Below are 16,661 nucleotides of genomic sequence, written 5' to 3' on the forward strand. Positions count from 1 at the left end.
ACATATTGCAAGAGCACGCTTCTGATCTTTGCAACTGGTGTTAGTATACAGACAGGTTTCTTTAAAAGATATTTGCGTATAAACTTACCTTGCACCCATATCAAACCAGTTTGATTTCTCTAATTTGGAGAGGACCCGCTGCCCAAATACAGGACACAGCTCATCGGTGCGACTAAGGCTGCGATACATACTGCAATTCTAGTCCCCATTCACAATGCTAATAGAAGACGACTCGCTACATCTATACCACCTAACGCTAACGAAGCCCACAGCAGCTATCAAGTCGATTTTGGGACAGTTTTTGGACAATAAAAAATCTCAAGAACTCGTTCTTGCAACGTCCACCTCCATCGAACTATGGCAATTTCACCTGGAATCGGGCAAGATCAAGCAAATATGCCACCAGCAGGTTATAGGAGTGATCCAGAACATCGATCGTATAAGAAAAGGAGGATCAAATCTCGATCTACTTGTAATTACAAGTGATTCTGGTCGATTATCAATACTCGAGTTCGACAAAGATGAGCTTAAATTCTTCCCCGTGGTCCAGGAACCACACTCAAAAAATGGAATGAATAGAACTACTCCCGGCGAGTACCTCTGTGTGGATCCCCAGGATAGAACCATCACCATAGGTGCAATTGAGCGTGACAAGTTGATGTACAAGGCTCAAACCAACAACAACAAACTCGAACTTCTGTCGCCACTAGAATCAGTATCGAAAAACACCTTGACCATACAAATGGTGTCTTTGGATACAGGTTATGAAAACCCTATGCTTGCTGCAATTGAGTGTAATTATGCTCATTATGATGCTAGCCTAAAATACGATCCCCAATCTTCCAACCTTACCCTTCAGTATTACGAATTCGAACAAGGTCTAAACTACGTCGCCAGACGAAAAGATACCCTAGAAATACCCTCTTCTTCAACTACGTTAGTACCATTGCCGACTCCCATAGGTGGAGTTATTGTTGCCGGTTCCTCATTTATCTTTTATCATAACCCTACAATTGACCAGCAATTATACTTGCCGATTCCACTGAGAGCAGGCTCATCTCCAGTACCAATAGTCTGCTATGCGGTACACAAATTGAAGAAGAACAATTTCTTTATTTTATTGCATAATGAATTGGGCGACTGTTTCAGAGTTCTAATAGACTACGATGATGATTCTGAAAAGGTTACTGAACTCAGCGTGGGGTATTTTGACACAATCTCTCCTAGTACCAGTATTAATGTGTTTAAAAAGGGCTATCTTTTTGCCAATGTGACGAATAACGATAAAATGCTATACCAAATTGAAGATCTTGGGGATAATGATTCATATATAAGCTCGAGCCAGTTTTCTTCGCTTGAAGATGTTTTTGATGGTAACAAGAAACATGAGTTTAAGCCTCGGGGGCTCAGAAATCTTGCCTTGGTGCAAATCATCGACTCATCAAACCCATGTTTTGGAGGTGCTTTAGTCAAGACCAGTGAAAGCAAAGAGTCCAGGATAGCTATGATCACGGGCCACTCACATTTAAAGCTCAAGACCCATGGAATTCCGATCTCGACTCTTGTCTCGTCTCCATTACCAATGATTGCAACATCTGTCTTCACCACCCGGTTGTCAGCTGAGTCCAAGAACGACGAATATATGGTGATTTCATCGTCAGCATCGTCTAAAACTCTCGTTCTCGCAATTGGAGAGGTAGTAGAAGAGGTCCAAGACTCATCATTTGTGACAGACCAACCAACAATTGGAGTTCAGCAAGTGGGTCTTAAATCACTCATCCAAATATATTCCAATGGTATCAGGCACATACGACAAACTGAGACCGAAGGAAAGATTACCAAAAAAACTTTCGACTGGTATCCTCCTGCTGGTATCACCATTATCAGCGCAAGTACAAACCAGGAACAAGTGTTGATTGGTTTGTCGAACAGAGAACTCTGCTACTTTGAAATTGATCCTACCGATGACCAGCTCATTGAGTATCAAGAACGAATTGAGATGTCAGGCGGACAGATTTGTGCCTTAGCATTAGCGTCTTCCTTCGTTAATAAGTCACAGCGGAAAAGTCCCTTTGCTTTGGTCGCCTGTACGGACGAGACAGTTCAGGTAATCTCTTTACAGCAGCATAATTGTCTAGAGACGTTGACGTTTCAGGCACTCTCAGCTAATTGCACATCTGCTGTCATAATATCAAACGAAACTTCTCTCGTTGCCCATCTCGGCCTTGAGAATGGACTATATGTCAGAAGTACTCTTGAGTCCATTACTGGAAAGTTTAGTGACACAAGAGTCAAATATCTAGGAGCCGATAGTGTAAAACTATCTGCTATTTCACTTCGACAACTGCAACAAGTTGGCGTTCTTGCTGTATCCACTTATCCATGGTTATGCTACAGATCCAAAAATAAGACCAGAATTACCCCGTTAATGGGAGCTAACATCAAATGTGGTACTTCGTTCTACTCTGAGGAAATTGGCGAGGGTATAGTTGGAGCTTCTGCCAGCGAGTTGACTATCTTCACAATTGGCGAAGACGAAGATAATTCTGAAATGAGCATAGAGGATGAGTTGGCGATAGAGGACATCAGACTTCGTTACTCTCCCACCAAGATGATACTTGAAGACCAAACCGCTTTTGTTATTGAGTCAGAATATGGTGTGGTCCTGCCATATCAGAGTGGTGAAGAAGTCGATTCAGACTATTACAGTGCTTTTGGCTATCTGAGAAAGGATGAATCATGGGCTTCGTGTGTGCAAATCCTTGATCTTGAGTCCAAAAAGATAACTTTCAGCACTGAACTTGAAGACAACCAAAAACCGCTTTCATTGTGCCGTATGAATTTCGGTAACCAAAAGTACCTTATGGTAGGTACAGCTAAAGATTTGACTTTTCAACTCAATAATAACCCAAAGTATAAAATAATTACATTTCTCATCAATGGCTCAGAATTAGAATTGTTGCATTACACAGAGGTAGACCATCCTCCTGCGGCGATGATTCCCTTTGAAGGTAAACTTCTCGTCGGCATGGGCAAATATTTACGCCTATATGAATTGGGCAAGAAACAACTCCTTCGAAAATCGTCTACATTAGTTGACTACCTTACTAAAATAGTACAGATTACCCACCAGGGCAAGCAAAGAATAGTGGTGGGCGATGGTAGCAACTCGACCACTTTTTTGAAATATGATAGCCTGGATAACATTTTTGTTTCCTTCGCCGACGACGTTATGAAGCGCCATATCACTGCATTAGAATGTTTGGATCATGATACTGTAATTGGTGGTGATAAGTTTGGGAACGTTTTCGTGAATCGCATACCTTTTACTTTGTCCAAGCAGGCCGACCAAGAATGGAGTTTGGTGAAGTATCAAGATCACTACCTTAATAGTGCAGGAAATCGCCTGAAGGGCCTATGTGAGTTCTTTCTTCAAGATATCCCAACGCTGTTTTTCAAGGGAACACTTGTCACTGGTGGTAAGGAGTCTATCTTCTACACCGGTTTATGTGGAAGTTTGGGATTTTTTGAACCTTTAATTTCGAAGCTGGAGGTAAGTTTCTTCACAGCATTGGAGAACTCTATACGAAAAGTTCTCGACCCAAACCTCGAGGAACACGATAAGAAAAGGCTTTATTGTCAGCTTCTTGGAAAAGATCAACTCAAGTTCCGCGGCTACTACAATCCAGTTAAAAATGTCATAGATGGAGATTTTGTTGAGTACTATTTTGAACTTGACCCCCGCACAAAGACCAAGATAGCCACAGAGCTAGATAGAACCCCTCGTGATATCGAACGAAAGATTGCCGACATCAGAAGCAGAGTGGCATTTTGATACTATATACTACTCATTAACTCAATATAATGCATTTGTTGAAGTGAACGATTTTCTATGTACTCAATTAGCTCCTTAGATGCTGATCTCTTTGGTTTTGGGCTCGTCATTGCCGTCCTTTAATGGCGAATCATCCTTGTCTTCGTTCGGCCCTTTTCTTCTACCAAGAGTTGGCGACGCTTGACTTGTTTCATCGCTGTTTTTCCTCATCGGCGAGGGACCATTGGGGGTACTGAATTGAACGAAGTTCCAGAACGCCGGGGAAGATTGGTTCGTGTTAGTACCATTGGGGACTCCAAGCCGGTGAGAGTTTGGTTTTGTTCCTCTTTCTGGAGTGAACGCCTCAAGAGGAGTAATCTTCTTTGGACTTGTGAAGCTCAAACCGAGATCTGAAGTATTTTGAGTGAGTGAAGCTGACATATGATTTGAATTTTGATTGGACTCATTGCTGGAGTTTGGGTAAGACTGATCTTGAATTCCATGATTATAGGAGTTCAGCCGCGAATGATGGGCTTGTGGGGCGGAAGATACCGCTCCAGTGGTGGAAGGTAACGGAGGAGGAAGATTAAACACGTTATTATTTCCTGCTCTTGGAGTGTTACCAAACTCCCCTAACTGCCTGATCGGTGACGATAATTCAGACTTCACACCGAAGTTTTGCTGGGAAGGAAAACTTTGATTTGTCGCACCATAGAACATCTGTTGTGACTGGTCAGGTTGGTAAGGAACCGCGTTGTTGTTTGTGTAGTTTGCTTGTTGTGGCATGTAATTATTACCACTCATTGAATACTGCATTGGTTGCCCCAATTTAGGAAGCATCTGTTTGCGGGCAAGATCGGTGTCCATTGACATTGACTTTTGATGTCTAAAAGTGTTATCCTTCAGGTGATACCTGTTTGATTCAGGTAATTGTTGATGGGTTGCAAGATGCAATTGTAACTGTCTCAGAACAGAGGATCCACGCCTCGATTTCAGAAGTGAGCCACTTTGCACTTTGTTCATGAACTCCTCTTTGTAGGATTCACTAATTTGCCATTTCATTCCTTTTCCTGGTTCATTAGGACGTCTGGGGACCTTCTCAAAAGCTTTATTCAACGAGAGGTTGTGTCTGATTGAGTTTTGCCAACCAGTTTTTGAGTATTTATAGTACGCGTAGTGAGAGGCAATCCAGTTGTATATCTCTGCCAATGACATGACTCCATCAGGATTGGACAATATCGCCTGGGTGATCATCGTGGCATAAGAATATGGGGGTTTCATATCTTTGGCCTCTTCTTTAGAAAGGTCCTGGTCGAGGTTGCTTTGAAGCGAGGTGGCAGAGAGTGCTGAGGGAGATTGAGTCAAATGGGCCTTGTCGAACATTTGAAAGCTTGGAGCTCTATGATTGACCACTGGAATGGTATGTTGCTGGGGGTAACCAGATTGGTTTGGCTTTGCAACTTTTGCTAAATTAGCCTTATATTTGGCCAAACAAATGCTTAACATTTTCTCGCTTATTGTTGGAGGTGAATCAGGTAAGATGAACATCATTTGTGTGCCACCAACATCGATAATGGCACCAGAATGCAAGGGAGTGGCGTGTGATTCTCCAACAGGGATCTTGGTACCGTCTATACGAGCACCATTGCGTCCTAATACCTTTAGTTCCCAGCACCTCAGTTCCAAATTATAGGTGATGTTCGCATGGTTTCGTGACACCACTTTTGCTGGACCTAAATCGATATCAATTGTCGACTGGTTGGTCGATGCACCCTCAGTATTTCTTCCTATGCTAACGGCTAAAGATTTAACATAGAATGTCCAATCACATCCTGCAATCTTTGCGTATGCTTGTACTTCCGTGGCGGTGTTTTTGACATTGGAATAGTTCTGCGAAACGTAGGTTTTTTCTTCAGGAGTTTGAAGAGTCGATATCACGGCATTGATCAAATCTGCTGGATCGTCGAATTGCGGTCTGTCATCGTTGGAACCTCTTTTTTCAGGAGAAGATGCTTCTGACATGACGGATGAAGATGGCGCCAATAATTGATCAGCTGTTTTTTTTAGATCCAAAAACTAGCAAGGGGTCCTCTTGTCCGAAAAGGCAACTAATTACAGTGTGTCAGAGCTATAATTGTTGCTTAAAGCCACTTTTTGGCTGCTAGAAGAGTAGCGAAAATTGACGGGAAAACTACTACTCGAGTATGTTACCTGAGAAGCAAATTTGATGTCCAAAAAGACACTTTATCAGTAGGAATACCTTTTAAAGTCCTCCACACTTCTTCCCTAATCTGTTAACCAGATCGATATTTAAGAACGTCTGTTTACGTATTTATGTTTTGGTTTCATTGCTCGAAATTTTTTGACGACTATGTGCAGGATAACACCGAGCTACGCATTTAGAATAGAGGATAGGAAAGGCTCTAGGGGTGAAAGAAGTGTTAAACCAGCTCATAATGAATAATTGTAGTTGTAGAGGTGACTGTGCTTTGTGCAAGCATTAATTTTTTATATTATTAAGGTGCTCGTATCACTCGGATGAAAATGCGGAGAATGCATGGAATCCTTATAGAAGCTAAAAAAAGCCTTATAGAAGCCTAAAGGAGCCCTATAGTTGGAATATATACAATTCGGCCCACTCTTGTTTGATGACCAAGATATCCTTAACGCAATTTCATGCTCCATATTTGCGTCTGTAATCGACGGGGATAACAAATGCCTCCTGTATCGTGAACCCACGGGCATCCACCAATTCCTTCAGCAAGACGTCGACTTGTAGATCTTCTTCCTGAAGCCTTTTCTTGTTGAGTAGATCGTCGTCGATGATATCGAACTCATCTTCTTTTTCTTCGTACTCGATGTTCTCTTCTATCTCCACGAAATCCGGTGCTAAAGCACTCCATTTCTGTGGGAATGGCACCAGCCACAAGTAGATAGTACCGCTATCAAGTCCCGTGGAACCAATTATACAGCGAGGGTAATTCCACTTGAGATCCACCAACTCTTCCGAACTCCCCTCCAAGATCTTAATGAGCGATCCGAGAGAAGTCTCCCAAACGTACAAGTCTTGGGACAGTTGACCGAATGTAGAAGCACATAAGAAGTCGCCGTTGTGGTTGAATGCCACAGTATTCCATTGGAGCCGATTGACTACATCCTGGTACTTGTGTTCAACCTCGAACTCCCATTCTTCTGGTGCCGTATTGATGAAATCGGAAAGGTTTATTTGGCGTATGATTCTGTCTGAAGCATTGACAGCGAGCTTGCGGCCGTTTGGTGATATAACGACGTTTTTGATATTAGCATTTGCAACCTTTACGGAGTGCACTTTGTTTAGGGTGGACAAGTCAAAAATGTTGATCCAGCCCTTTGACGTTCCTGCAAAGATATAAGACCCTTCTTCGTCTGGTGTAAATACCGAAGTGAGGGTCAAATGTTTGTCTTTTGAGTCTTCTTGTCCCTTAGGATGAGCAGATAAACGGGAGATCTTGATATCATCAGTCATGTCCACAACAGCAGCACTGTCTTCAAACAACGAAGCCACGAACAAAAACGGGTTTTTGGGATGAAGTACTGCACTCCACACGGGTCCATCGAACGTAACAGTTCTTATAACTGGATCAATGTCGTCACCTTGATTCACCATTGATAAGTCCCAGAGCTTGATTGTCCAATCTTGTGACGTTGACAACAAGTAGCGACCACAGCGAGACCAGCTGAGTGAGGTGATCGGTCGTAGATGGCCATTGCGATATAAATGTGTTATTATACCTCCGTTGCATACCAAGTCGTAAATCACGATCGAGCCATCGGCAAGCCCCAGAGCCAAATAGTCACCTTTGTGACTAAATTGAATCACTACAGAATGCCCATATGCCAAGGATTGTGTGAGTGATTCGGGGTACTCTTTCGCCACAGCAAAGGGGTCCAGAAGCGATAAGTTCATACGCTCTTTACTCTGCAAGAAATAATGTTTATCGGAGCGAGGACTTGTATGCACTACCACTCAAATCGAGACCTCACTTGACTTCAAGTGGACCCAGCAGCACTTGATGCTGATGACAATTGATATCAATCTTTCCAGCTTTTAGTACAATTCTTACCCCCCAGACTGTTTATATCTCACCAGGCTCCTTATAACTACAAGCAGTCTAACTTACAAGCTGCTTCAAACTACACATAGAGTAATCCAACTTACTACATTCAATTGGTGCTCCACATCGATTGTCTAAGCCCATGTTGAGTCGTCTGGAAACCCCCGTGTCTCGAATATCGGTAGATCTGCAGCAGGGGAGCATCATAAAGAAACATTTTGACGATCGGGCTCAAACTTGGCTCAGTATATCTAAAGTCCTCGACAAGGAAAGTTCAAGAAGTCAGCTACTGAATGCCATATTAACGTCTGGTGAGGAGGTTCCGTATGAAGTTGTATGGAAACAGTCCAAGGTCTCGGAAGCTCTACATTCAGATGAATTCAAGTCGAATTATGGCTCTGCAACTGTACTAGCAGCCACCAGCACCTTTATCGCAGTTGGAACTTCATCTGGAATTGTTGTGGGTTTCAATTACCACCAGGAAATATCATTTGTAACTGACTTGGCTACTAACTCTTCCACGACGAACTCAAATGTGCCCGACGTTTCTCCTATCACCTGCTTGGCGTTTTCTTCATCTTCGCTGTCAGTAGCTGCTGGCTATCAAAATGGAAGCATAAGAATATGGGAAATTCCCATTGCTGCCAGCGAAATAGACCCACTGCATCCAATTGAACTAATCCACATAATAAACCCAGTCTCCCTTGAAGATAGGTTCACCATGAACAGGCTGGGACACTTGAGTTTACCGATCACCTCGATTCTGTTTGTATCCACCCTGAACACCCAGTTGGTGGCTTCTGACGTATCTGGTCTCGTGTTTTATCACCATCTATTCAAAAGACTTATGAAACGAGGTGTGACATCTATAAAGCTCTTTGGGCGAAACGATGCAAATATCATATCTGAGAGTGGAAAATTCGTCATTTACGGCTGCGAACAACTTCCACTTGGCTCTGAATACCTGATAACCGATGACCTCGCCGTGTTTGCCGTCATAACATCATCAATGTTGGCTATTGTATCCATCTTGTCTTTAAACAATAGCTCAGACCTAAAAGTCAAGACTCATTACACCGTTGGTCGAGCCACCGAGGTAGTAAGAGCGGTGAATGGTAGTAATTCAAATGGTAACCATGAAAATGGCACCGATTCAAATTCTGGAATCACATCACCGACTCCCGTTCGAGAGTCTTCTGTAAGGCTGTCCTCGTTGAATTGGGTGCCTGGTCGTAAAGTAGCCAATGGTTCATGGGAAGGTGCCAAGTTAATTTACACATACAACCGAACCCTCACCATTCTTCAACTAGACACCACTAATTTGAAAGAAATGGCACTGGCACTTGCAAACGTCAAAGATAAGGACAAACTAATCCCATCTCTTCAATTTGAACGAGTGTGTCGATGGAAATATTCTGATGATATTTCTGCGGTGAGATGGCTCTCATCTGATGTTTTCATGTTATTTGCTCCTTCAAAGTTTTCTGTGTGTCACTATGATACGGTTCGAGGAAAGGTGACGGAGTTCTGTGGACTGCCACCACCTTTTGATGTACAACCTCTTGAACTTGTTCATTCTTCTCGTGACCAAGAATTTACAGCATCGACTATAGATTCCTCCATAGTCATGGTGAAGCGGACTATAATGGCACATTCAAGCCTGGGTATTTTCTTTGGCTCTCTACCAAGTTGGGCAGACACTCTTGTGGGACTTCTCTCCAAACATGCTTACCGCTCGGCATTGTCTGTAGCTTTAAAGTACTTTCTGACTAGTGATCCCAGTGAAATCTCCGTGGCTGGTTTACCTTCTGATCAGAAAGCTCGCAAGTCTTTGGTTCGGCCATACATGGTTCGAATACTCAAGGAAGTGGGACTCATTTTCGAAAGGGGCCATTTAAATTCACTCTCAGAAACAAAAGATGAAAGTGAACAAGATTTGGCTCTAACCATATTGGTTCTTTGCATACAAACGATAGCGCAATTGCAATATCAAAGCGAGGGTGAAGACGATTACTCTTCAATTCTCGATACTTTTTACACCTCATTCAACGATGATGCATTATTCTTTGAGACGATAATTCCCTATTGCTTGAATGGAATGATACTGTATCTTCCACCGTTAATCTTGAAACGTTTGGTCGAGTACGCAGTATCTATGAACAAAGGAGATACTTTGACTGAGGTTATTTGCTCTCTCAACATTCAATCTTTGGACATTGACTTAACTCTTCGCTTGTGTAACCAGCATGGGCTCCGCGACTGCACTATCTACATTTGGAGTTATGTCTTGCAAAATTATGTTTATCCACTTATTGAGTTCATCAACGAAATCATAAATGGAGAGACTGAACACTTGGACAAGGCTTTTGCGTACATGTCGTTCATTTTCACCGGCCGCCAATACCCCACAGATCGACCCATTGACTATGCGGTGGTTAGTGGTGCACAGGATAATATTGCAAGGTTTCTATTCAGCATCAACCAGCTTCCTGAAATGCCAGTTGACGATGATACTGTCTTTCCCTATCTCCATACTTTTCTCACATTTGATTCCTTCCAAATGCTATCATGTATCAACGAATTTTTTGAAAGCTCCTACTTGAATGAGGATAGCACAACTCATCTTACACGCCAGTACATCGTTGACTGTCTCTTGGATGTGTATCATAGTTCGTCGTCCACCTTCTCTAAACTAGACTGGACAAACTTGGCGATATTTGTTGCCAGAAACTATGCCAAGTACTCTCAGTTCATTCGCCTTTCTGAGTCTGTATTGGAAAAAGTTGTTGATGATTTGTGTAGCTTTTCTAATGACTCGCTGTCATACGACTGTGAATTAGCACTACAGAGCTTGTTACCACACTATGAGCCACCGAACGAGGCTATACTCTTGAGTAAGCTCAAAAGTGCAAAATTTCATAATGTGTTAATTGGGCTTTACAGAGTCAAAGGCGAGTACGCTCACGCCCTAAATGCTTGGTGTGAGAGCTGGGACCATTCGCAAGAAGATATGGGCCAGGGTTCTCTTGCAGCTAACTTGGAAACCGCTTATTTGAATTGCACAACCACGTCTGCGAGAATGGATCTAAAAGAAGTGATCAGAAAGCATTTTTCACAGTTTATTGAAATTGATAATGTTGAGTTTGTGAGGTTGAATTCCAAGTTTGAGCCGTCTCTACACGACGAATGTATGAAAATGGGTGATGGTTTAGCATACTCGTATCTTCGAGAACTCTTTGCTAACAATTGGGAAACACAAGATATTCCTGACATTGGAAAAATGATGACAAGATATACCACTCTATTATGCGACAGAGACCCAGACCATGTTCTCGTTTGGGTGAAACAAAATGGAAAATTGTTATTAAAGAAGGGCGAGGTTTCAAAGGTGAAAGGTATACTTAAACAGCGCAATCAGGTGATGGCACTAGTTGTGTTGCTTCAGAATAAAGAGGACTACAATAGCGCAGTCGACGAGCTTCTTTCGGCTTTCGAAACCGATATTGAGTCGCTTCGGCATCATAAATCGACTACGGAGAGCACCGAAGACCGCAAAGAAAAACTTCAACTATTGGCTGCTATCTGTGGTGAGAAAGAGGATCTTTGGCTTCTGGTTATTGAGCGCTTTATTTCACTCAGCAAGGACATGGCAGATGAATCTGATACAGCGTCTCGAGTGCTTCGTGAATGCATACTCTACTGCTTTAAGGAAGTAAGTGATGGATCCGTTACGAGAAGTGACGACTCGTTGATAATGAAGGTCTTGCATCGAATGATAGGCACCGAAAGTACTGTGATGTCTCAGTTTCGCAGTATACTTGGGGACGTTTTCATCTCTTATTCTTATGAGGGAACCATGTCTGAGATTGTGCTTCGAATTGTGAATCAGGATATAAAAAAGCTGATATTGATCATTCGTCTGAACAACCTTATGGGATGGTCAATAAACTCACGAAATTGTACTTCTTGCGGAAAAGTGCTATGTGGTGGGGTTGAACAAGGTAATTACGATGCCAATCGAGTACGAGAATATGAGAAATTATGGGGAGGACAAGAAGTCAATTCGTCTTTTTATGGCTTTACAATTGTGCTATTCAATTGTCAGCATAGCTACCATCTACGCTGTTTAGAAAAGCTTGGGTGGCATAGAAACGAGCCGTGTGTGATATGCAAGCCATGAAACCCTGGAGTATTTCACCACTAATTCACGATTATTTCGCAGCCAGAACCTAGTTAGGACCAAGCGAGGTGGTTATGCAGGAACAGCACTATCCACATGCGAAGAATAACCTATTTCAGGGCGCAGCATTTACATATAAACTTTGCAAATATTCAAAATTTGTACGTTTAGCATCATCATCACTGTTCAATCCGCAGTGTCTCTTCTATTTTTGTTTTCCCCTGCATCGCCAAAAGCCAGTTCGCTGCGGCGCGGAAGACTTTTTCTCAGATTTCCCGATTCGTCGATACAAAACATCTAAATTTGGAACACTGCTTCGCAATTGAAACGTTGAGGCAATACTTCCACCTATTTAATATCGCTTTCACCTAAGTTCAGTATCGACGTCAACCTATTACCATGAGTAAGTTGGACTTGTCGGACGACGATCTCTTTGAAAATGAGACCCCGAGGGCGTCGGCCACCGGTTCGAGAAACGGCTCTGGCGTAAATTCAAGACACCCTTCGTCAAACAACCCATTCTTTAATCCACAAATACCGCCGATCCCCATGTATGAATACAACCACGGCCACGGGTATCAGTCTAGTTCGGCATACTCGACTGTGGTAGACGACGACCACGACTGGATGGAAAAGGTTGAGGCACTTCCCAAGAGATCAAAGACAGTAGCCTTCAGGGAATCTGTTCCTGAGTTTCCTGCCCACGCCTACAGTCCTCGCAAGCACGGACCATACGATATGGAGAGGGTGGAAACCTATGAATTGGAAGGTCCCCAGCAATATATGCGTCCTTACTCTCTGGTATTGGCATATACTGGAGATGATTATGGAATCAATCCGCTTCAAGATGCTGACGACGACGACGATATGGATCCGTTTGGAGACGACGAGTCACTTTTCTCCGACACTGGCGAGGAATTTGTAAGAAGAGGAACCACAACTAAGCGAAGTGGTACCCGCAAGAAGAGCATGGACGCTGGCGAGTTTGACGAAGACGACTTCACTCCTCGGCTCAATTACACCAAAACCATAAAGCGGGCCAAGCTCGTCAATGGAAACTACGTCATAGATGCCCCAGTCCCCCAAAGCTTTGTTGGATACTCATGGCAAGAAGCATCAGTGAGGAAGGTCGATGAGATGTCCTTCATGAGATTACACCGCAGCTACCTGTGGACCTTCTCAACTTTCGGCGCCTTTCAACTATAACTTGAGACAGGCACTTTAATACCCCAAAGCGTGAAACCGAGATCATGGTATGTGTTACCATGTACAACGAAAACGAGATTCTACTTGCTCGTACCCTTAGAAGGTATATTTCGAGAACATCACCAACCTCACAAAGAGATCAGACCCTTGTTGGGGTGACGACTCGTGGAAAAAGGTGGTTATTTGCATAGTGAACGACGGAAGAAAAGAGTTGAATCCTCGTTCTCAAAAGTTCTTAGCTGCTCTCGGAGTGTACCAAGACGGCTATGCAAAGTCAAAAATTAATGAAAAAGCTGTCAAATCTCACATCTATGAATACACTACCCCTGTTGGTATTGACATGGTCACTGATAGGGTTTACTTGACTTCCAATTCGACTCCCGTTCAATTGCTCTTTTGTCTTAAGGAAAAAAATGCTAAGAAAATCAACTCTCATAGATGGTGTTTCCAATCATTTGCACCAATTTTAAACCCCAAGGTTATAATGTTACTTGATTGTGGTACCCGCCCAGCGAAGGATGCGTTTTACTATTTATGGAGGGCTTTCCGTGACCCCAATGTGGCTGGTGCTTGTGGAGAAATGAAAGCTGCTTTGGGTAAGGGCAGACGATTATTGCAAAATCCATTGGTGGCAGCTCAAAACTTTGAGTACAAGATTTCCAACATTCTTGACAAACCCATGGAATCGGTCTTTGGGTTTATTTCGGTGCTTCCTGGTGCCTTTTCAGCATATAGATGGGAAGCATTGCTCAATGTCGATGGAAAAGGGCCACTTGAAAAGTATTTTAAGGGAGAGTTCTTGCATCAGGATTCTCAAATTGAAGATGATGATGATGAAAAGTTATTGAAGGAAAAGAACTATCAAGAGGCAGGAATATTCACATCCAATATGTACTTGGCTGAAGACAGAATTTTGTGTTTCGAGCTTGTGGCTAAACGAAACCACAATTATATTTTGCGGTATGTCGAAGAAGCCAAAGCAGAAACAGATGTTCCTGAAAGAATTGATGAATTTGTGTTACAAAGAAGAAGATGGTTGAACGGTTCTCTTTTCGCTGCCGGTTATGCGGTGGTACACTGGACTAAAATCTGGAGATCTAATCACTCTTTGTTGCGGAAACTTTTCCTCCAACTTGAATTTTACTACCAATTGGTGACCTTGTTGGTTTCGTGGTTTTCGTTAGCATCATTCTTCTTGGTTTTCAGGATTTTGACTGCCAATCTCGGTGCGAAGGAAATGAACTTTGGCATTGGCAAGTATTTATCGGTGATTTTCTTGTGGTTATACGTTGGATCTGTTGTGTGTACGTTCGTGTTAGCGTTCGGAAATACCCCTCGAGGCACAAAGAAGTTTTACTCGGTAATTGCGGTGTTGTTTGCAATCATGATGTTGTATATGCTTTTCGCAGCTGTCTTCTTGGCAGTCCATACAGTTACATCAGTACTCAAGGCTCATAAGGACGATTTCAAACCAATGATGTTGTTCACAAATTCCAAATTCAGAGACTTGATTGTGTCTACTGGATCGACTTATGCACTTTACTTTATTGCTTCACTTCTTTATGGAGCACCAAGTTTCATGGTGACGTCTTTCGGCCAATATTTGTTATTATCTCCCACATATGTCAAAGTGTTGAACATCTATGCGTTCAGTAACATTGACGATGTTTCTTGGGGTACAAAAGGTGCACCCGAAGCCAAAAATTTAGGAACCGCAAGATCCACTGGAGCCAATAAAGACGATATTGTCATGGTGGTACCAGGAGTTGAAGAAGAGCTCAATGAATCCTATATGCAAACCTTGGAGTCTTTGAGAACAGTTCCTCCTCCAGAGGCAACAGATTAAGAAAGGTAAGGACGATTCTTACTATGCATTTATTAGAACCATTGACGGTTTTGGTGTGGATGATTACCAATGCTATTTTAATTGCTATTGTGCTCGAGGTTGGAGGAGTCAGTATTCTTTGACCTCCAACCAGTAAACCAGAAATGCTGATGGGTCTGTTGGAGAGTAATTCAGCAGATTTTTCTTAACGATTATCTTGTGGATTGTTGCCGGGATTAGCAGCCTACAGGTTTATTGGAAGTGTACTCTACTTTGTTACTTAAAACAGCCAGACCCTTAAAAGTGGAGAATCAAAGCGAGGAAACAACTCAAGAACGCAACTAGGGTAATGATAGAAATTTAACGTTTAACGACCAATTTTGCCAGTAGTTGCAAAAAATCAGAATTACTCAATTTGGGGTGAGTGTGGCTCGTGCACGTTATATTAGCCAGCCGGCAATTTCAGCCTCACAGACAAGATACAGGGTTTCGCACCAACGTTTTCCTGATAACCAGAGGTGTGGTTATGAGAAGTTCGCTTACGAAAGGTAAAAGCTTTTGTTGAAAGTTGCCCCAAGTAATTAATAAATATTTTAACGCTACATAAAATCAAACGCAAAACAAAACTCGCTTTGGTCCCACATTTTGCTCGAAAGATCCACAACGAAAAGCTCGCCTAATTTTTCTATTTTTCTGTTATCGAGGTGGCGTCGACGCACCTTCATCGGGGCCGGCTCGGAGATTGCGAAAAAATTTTTGTGCGTGCAAAAACCTTCATTGACACTTATTGTAGTTTCTGTTTTATGGTTGTGCCACGAGAACTCACGTTACTTGGCACAGATGTGCCCCACTTTTAGCGCGCGGAGAGCGTCGCTTCAGCGAGCGGGGATATTGAAAAATTTGGGTCAAATCAATGCATGTCTAAGCATCATTGATATTGCATTGTAGACTTTTAATATAGTGGAAAAAGGTAGAATAGAAGAGTAGAGGTCACATCGGATCATAGTGGAACACGTCGTCAAGAACAACCGGGTCTTGGTTGGCGATAACCGGTGACAGATTCGGCCACCTGCATGGCGCTCCGTCCGTGCATGAAAAAGAACACAGTCACGTGATCGGAAGACAAATTTCTTGCATGGCGTTATCTTTAAAATTGCTGGCGGGTTCGTACCTAAAAAGTCACCCTATCGGCAAAATTCCCCTGATATGGCATCGGAACGTAGCTTGGGGTAAATTTTCTACGAAGACAAATTTTGGACCAGCATTTCTTTAGAACGCTGGTCAACGGTTAGCACGGCTTCATGACGTAATATCCAAGATATGGCAGGGGTATGAGCAGGGCTCGCAGATGGTCGTGTAATGGGTATTCGGCACAAGCGATACCTTAATCAGCGAATCGGTGCGAATTATCGGGTAAATCGGCCCAGGATTTACGTCGGACTACTGAAAATTACCGAGTCGGCTGGTATCCGGCCGAACCCATACAAAGCTAAACGATGGAAAAAGAAATATATATGAATTGGAATTAAACGTTGGTTACGA

At 42.8% G+C, this 16,661-nt stretch overlaps 6 protein-coding genes across 6 annotated transcripts; 4 read left to right on the top strand and 2 right to left on the bottom strand. All coding sequences in view use genetic code 12, as the record gives it.

Annotated features, from left to right (window-relative positions):
- Nucleotides 1–214: 214 nt before the first annotated feature.
- PGUG_02043 (U2 snRNP complex subunit) lies at nucleotides 215–3,835 on the top strand (the record flags this gene model as incomplete). Its single annotated transcript, XM_001486322.1, has 1 exon — nucleotides 215–3,835. The coding sequence occupies one exon, from the start codon at nucleotides 215–217 to the stop codon at nucleotides 3,833–3,835; it is 3,621 nt and encodes a 1,206-aa protein (XP_001486372.2).
- Nucleotides 3,836–3,910: 75 nt separating this feature from the next.
- On the bottom strand, nucleotides 3,911–5,836 carry FKH2 (forkhead family transcription factor; the record flags this gene model as incomplete). The annotated part of the gene is made up of 1 exon (XM_001486323.1): nucleotides 3,911–5,836. One exon carries the CDS (start codon nucleotides 5,834–5,836, stop codon nucleotides 3,911–3,913), a length of 1,926 nt encoding a protein of 641 aa, XP_001486373.2.
- Nucleotides 5,837–6,488: 652 nt separating this feature from the next.
- Nucleotides 6,489–7,760, bottom strand: SWD1 (COMPASS subunit protein; the record flags this gene model as incomplete). Its single annotated transcript, XM_001486324.1, has 1 exon — nucleotides 6,489–7,760. One exon carries the CDS (start codon nucleotides 7,758–7,760, stop codon nucleotides 6,489–6,491), a length of 1,272 nt encoding a protein of 423 aa, XP_001486374.2.
- Nucleotides 7,761–8,050: 290 nt separating this feature from the next.
- Nucleotides 8,051–12,088, top strand: VPS8 (CORVET complex membrane-binding subunit; the record flags this gene model as incomplete). Its single annotated transcript, XM_001486325.1, has 1 exon — nucleotides 8,051–12,088. One exon carries the CDS (start codon nucleotides 8,051–8,053, stop codon nucleotides 12,086–12,088), a length of 4,038 nt encoding a protein of 1,345 aa, XP_001486375.2.
- Nucleotides 12,089–12,487: 399 nt separating this feature from the next.
- PGUG_02047 (uncharacterized protein) lies at nucleotides 12,488–13,294 on the top strand (the record flags this gene model as incomplete). Its single annotated transcript, XM_001486326.1, has 1 exon — nucleotides 12,488–13,294. The coding sequence occupies one exon, from the start codon at nucleotides 12,488–12,490 to the stop codon at nucleotides 13,292–13,294; it is 807 nt and encodes a 268-aa protein (XP_001486376.2).
- A 340-nt stretch (nucleotides 13,295–13,634) lies between these two features.
- On the top strand, nucleotides 13,635–15,140 carry PGUG_02048 (uncharacterized protein; the record flags this gene model as incomplete). The annotated part of the gene is made up of 1 exon (XM_001486327.1): nucleotides 13,635–15,140. One exon carries the CDS (start codon nucleotides 13,635–13,637, stop codon nucleotides 15,138–15,140), a length of 1,506 nt encoding a protein of 501 aa, XP_001486377.1.
- Nucleotides 15,141–16,661: the final 1,521 nt, after the last annotated feature.

Source organism: Meyerozyma guilliermondii, genomic scaffold, assembly GCF_000149425.1.
Source record: "Meyerozyma guilliermondii ATCC 6260 scaffold_2 genomic scaffold, whole genome shotgun sequence".
Classification (NCBI taxonomy): domain Eukaryota; kingdom Fungi; phylum Ascomycota; class Pichiomycetes; order Serinales; family Debaryomycetaceae; genus Meyerozyma; species Meyerozyma guilliermondii.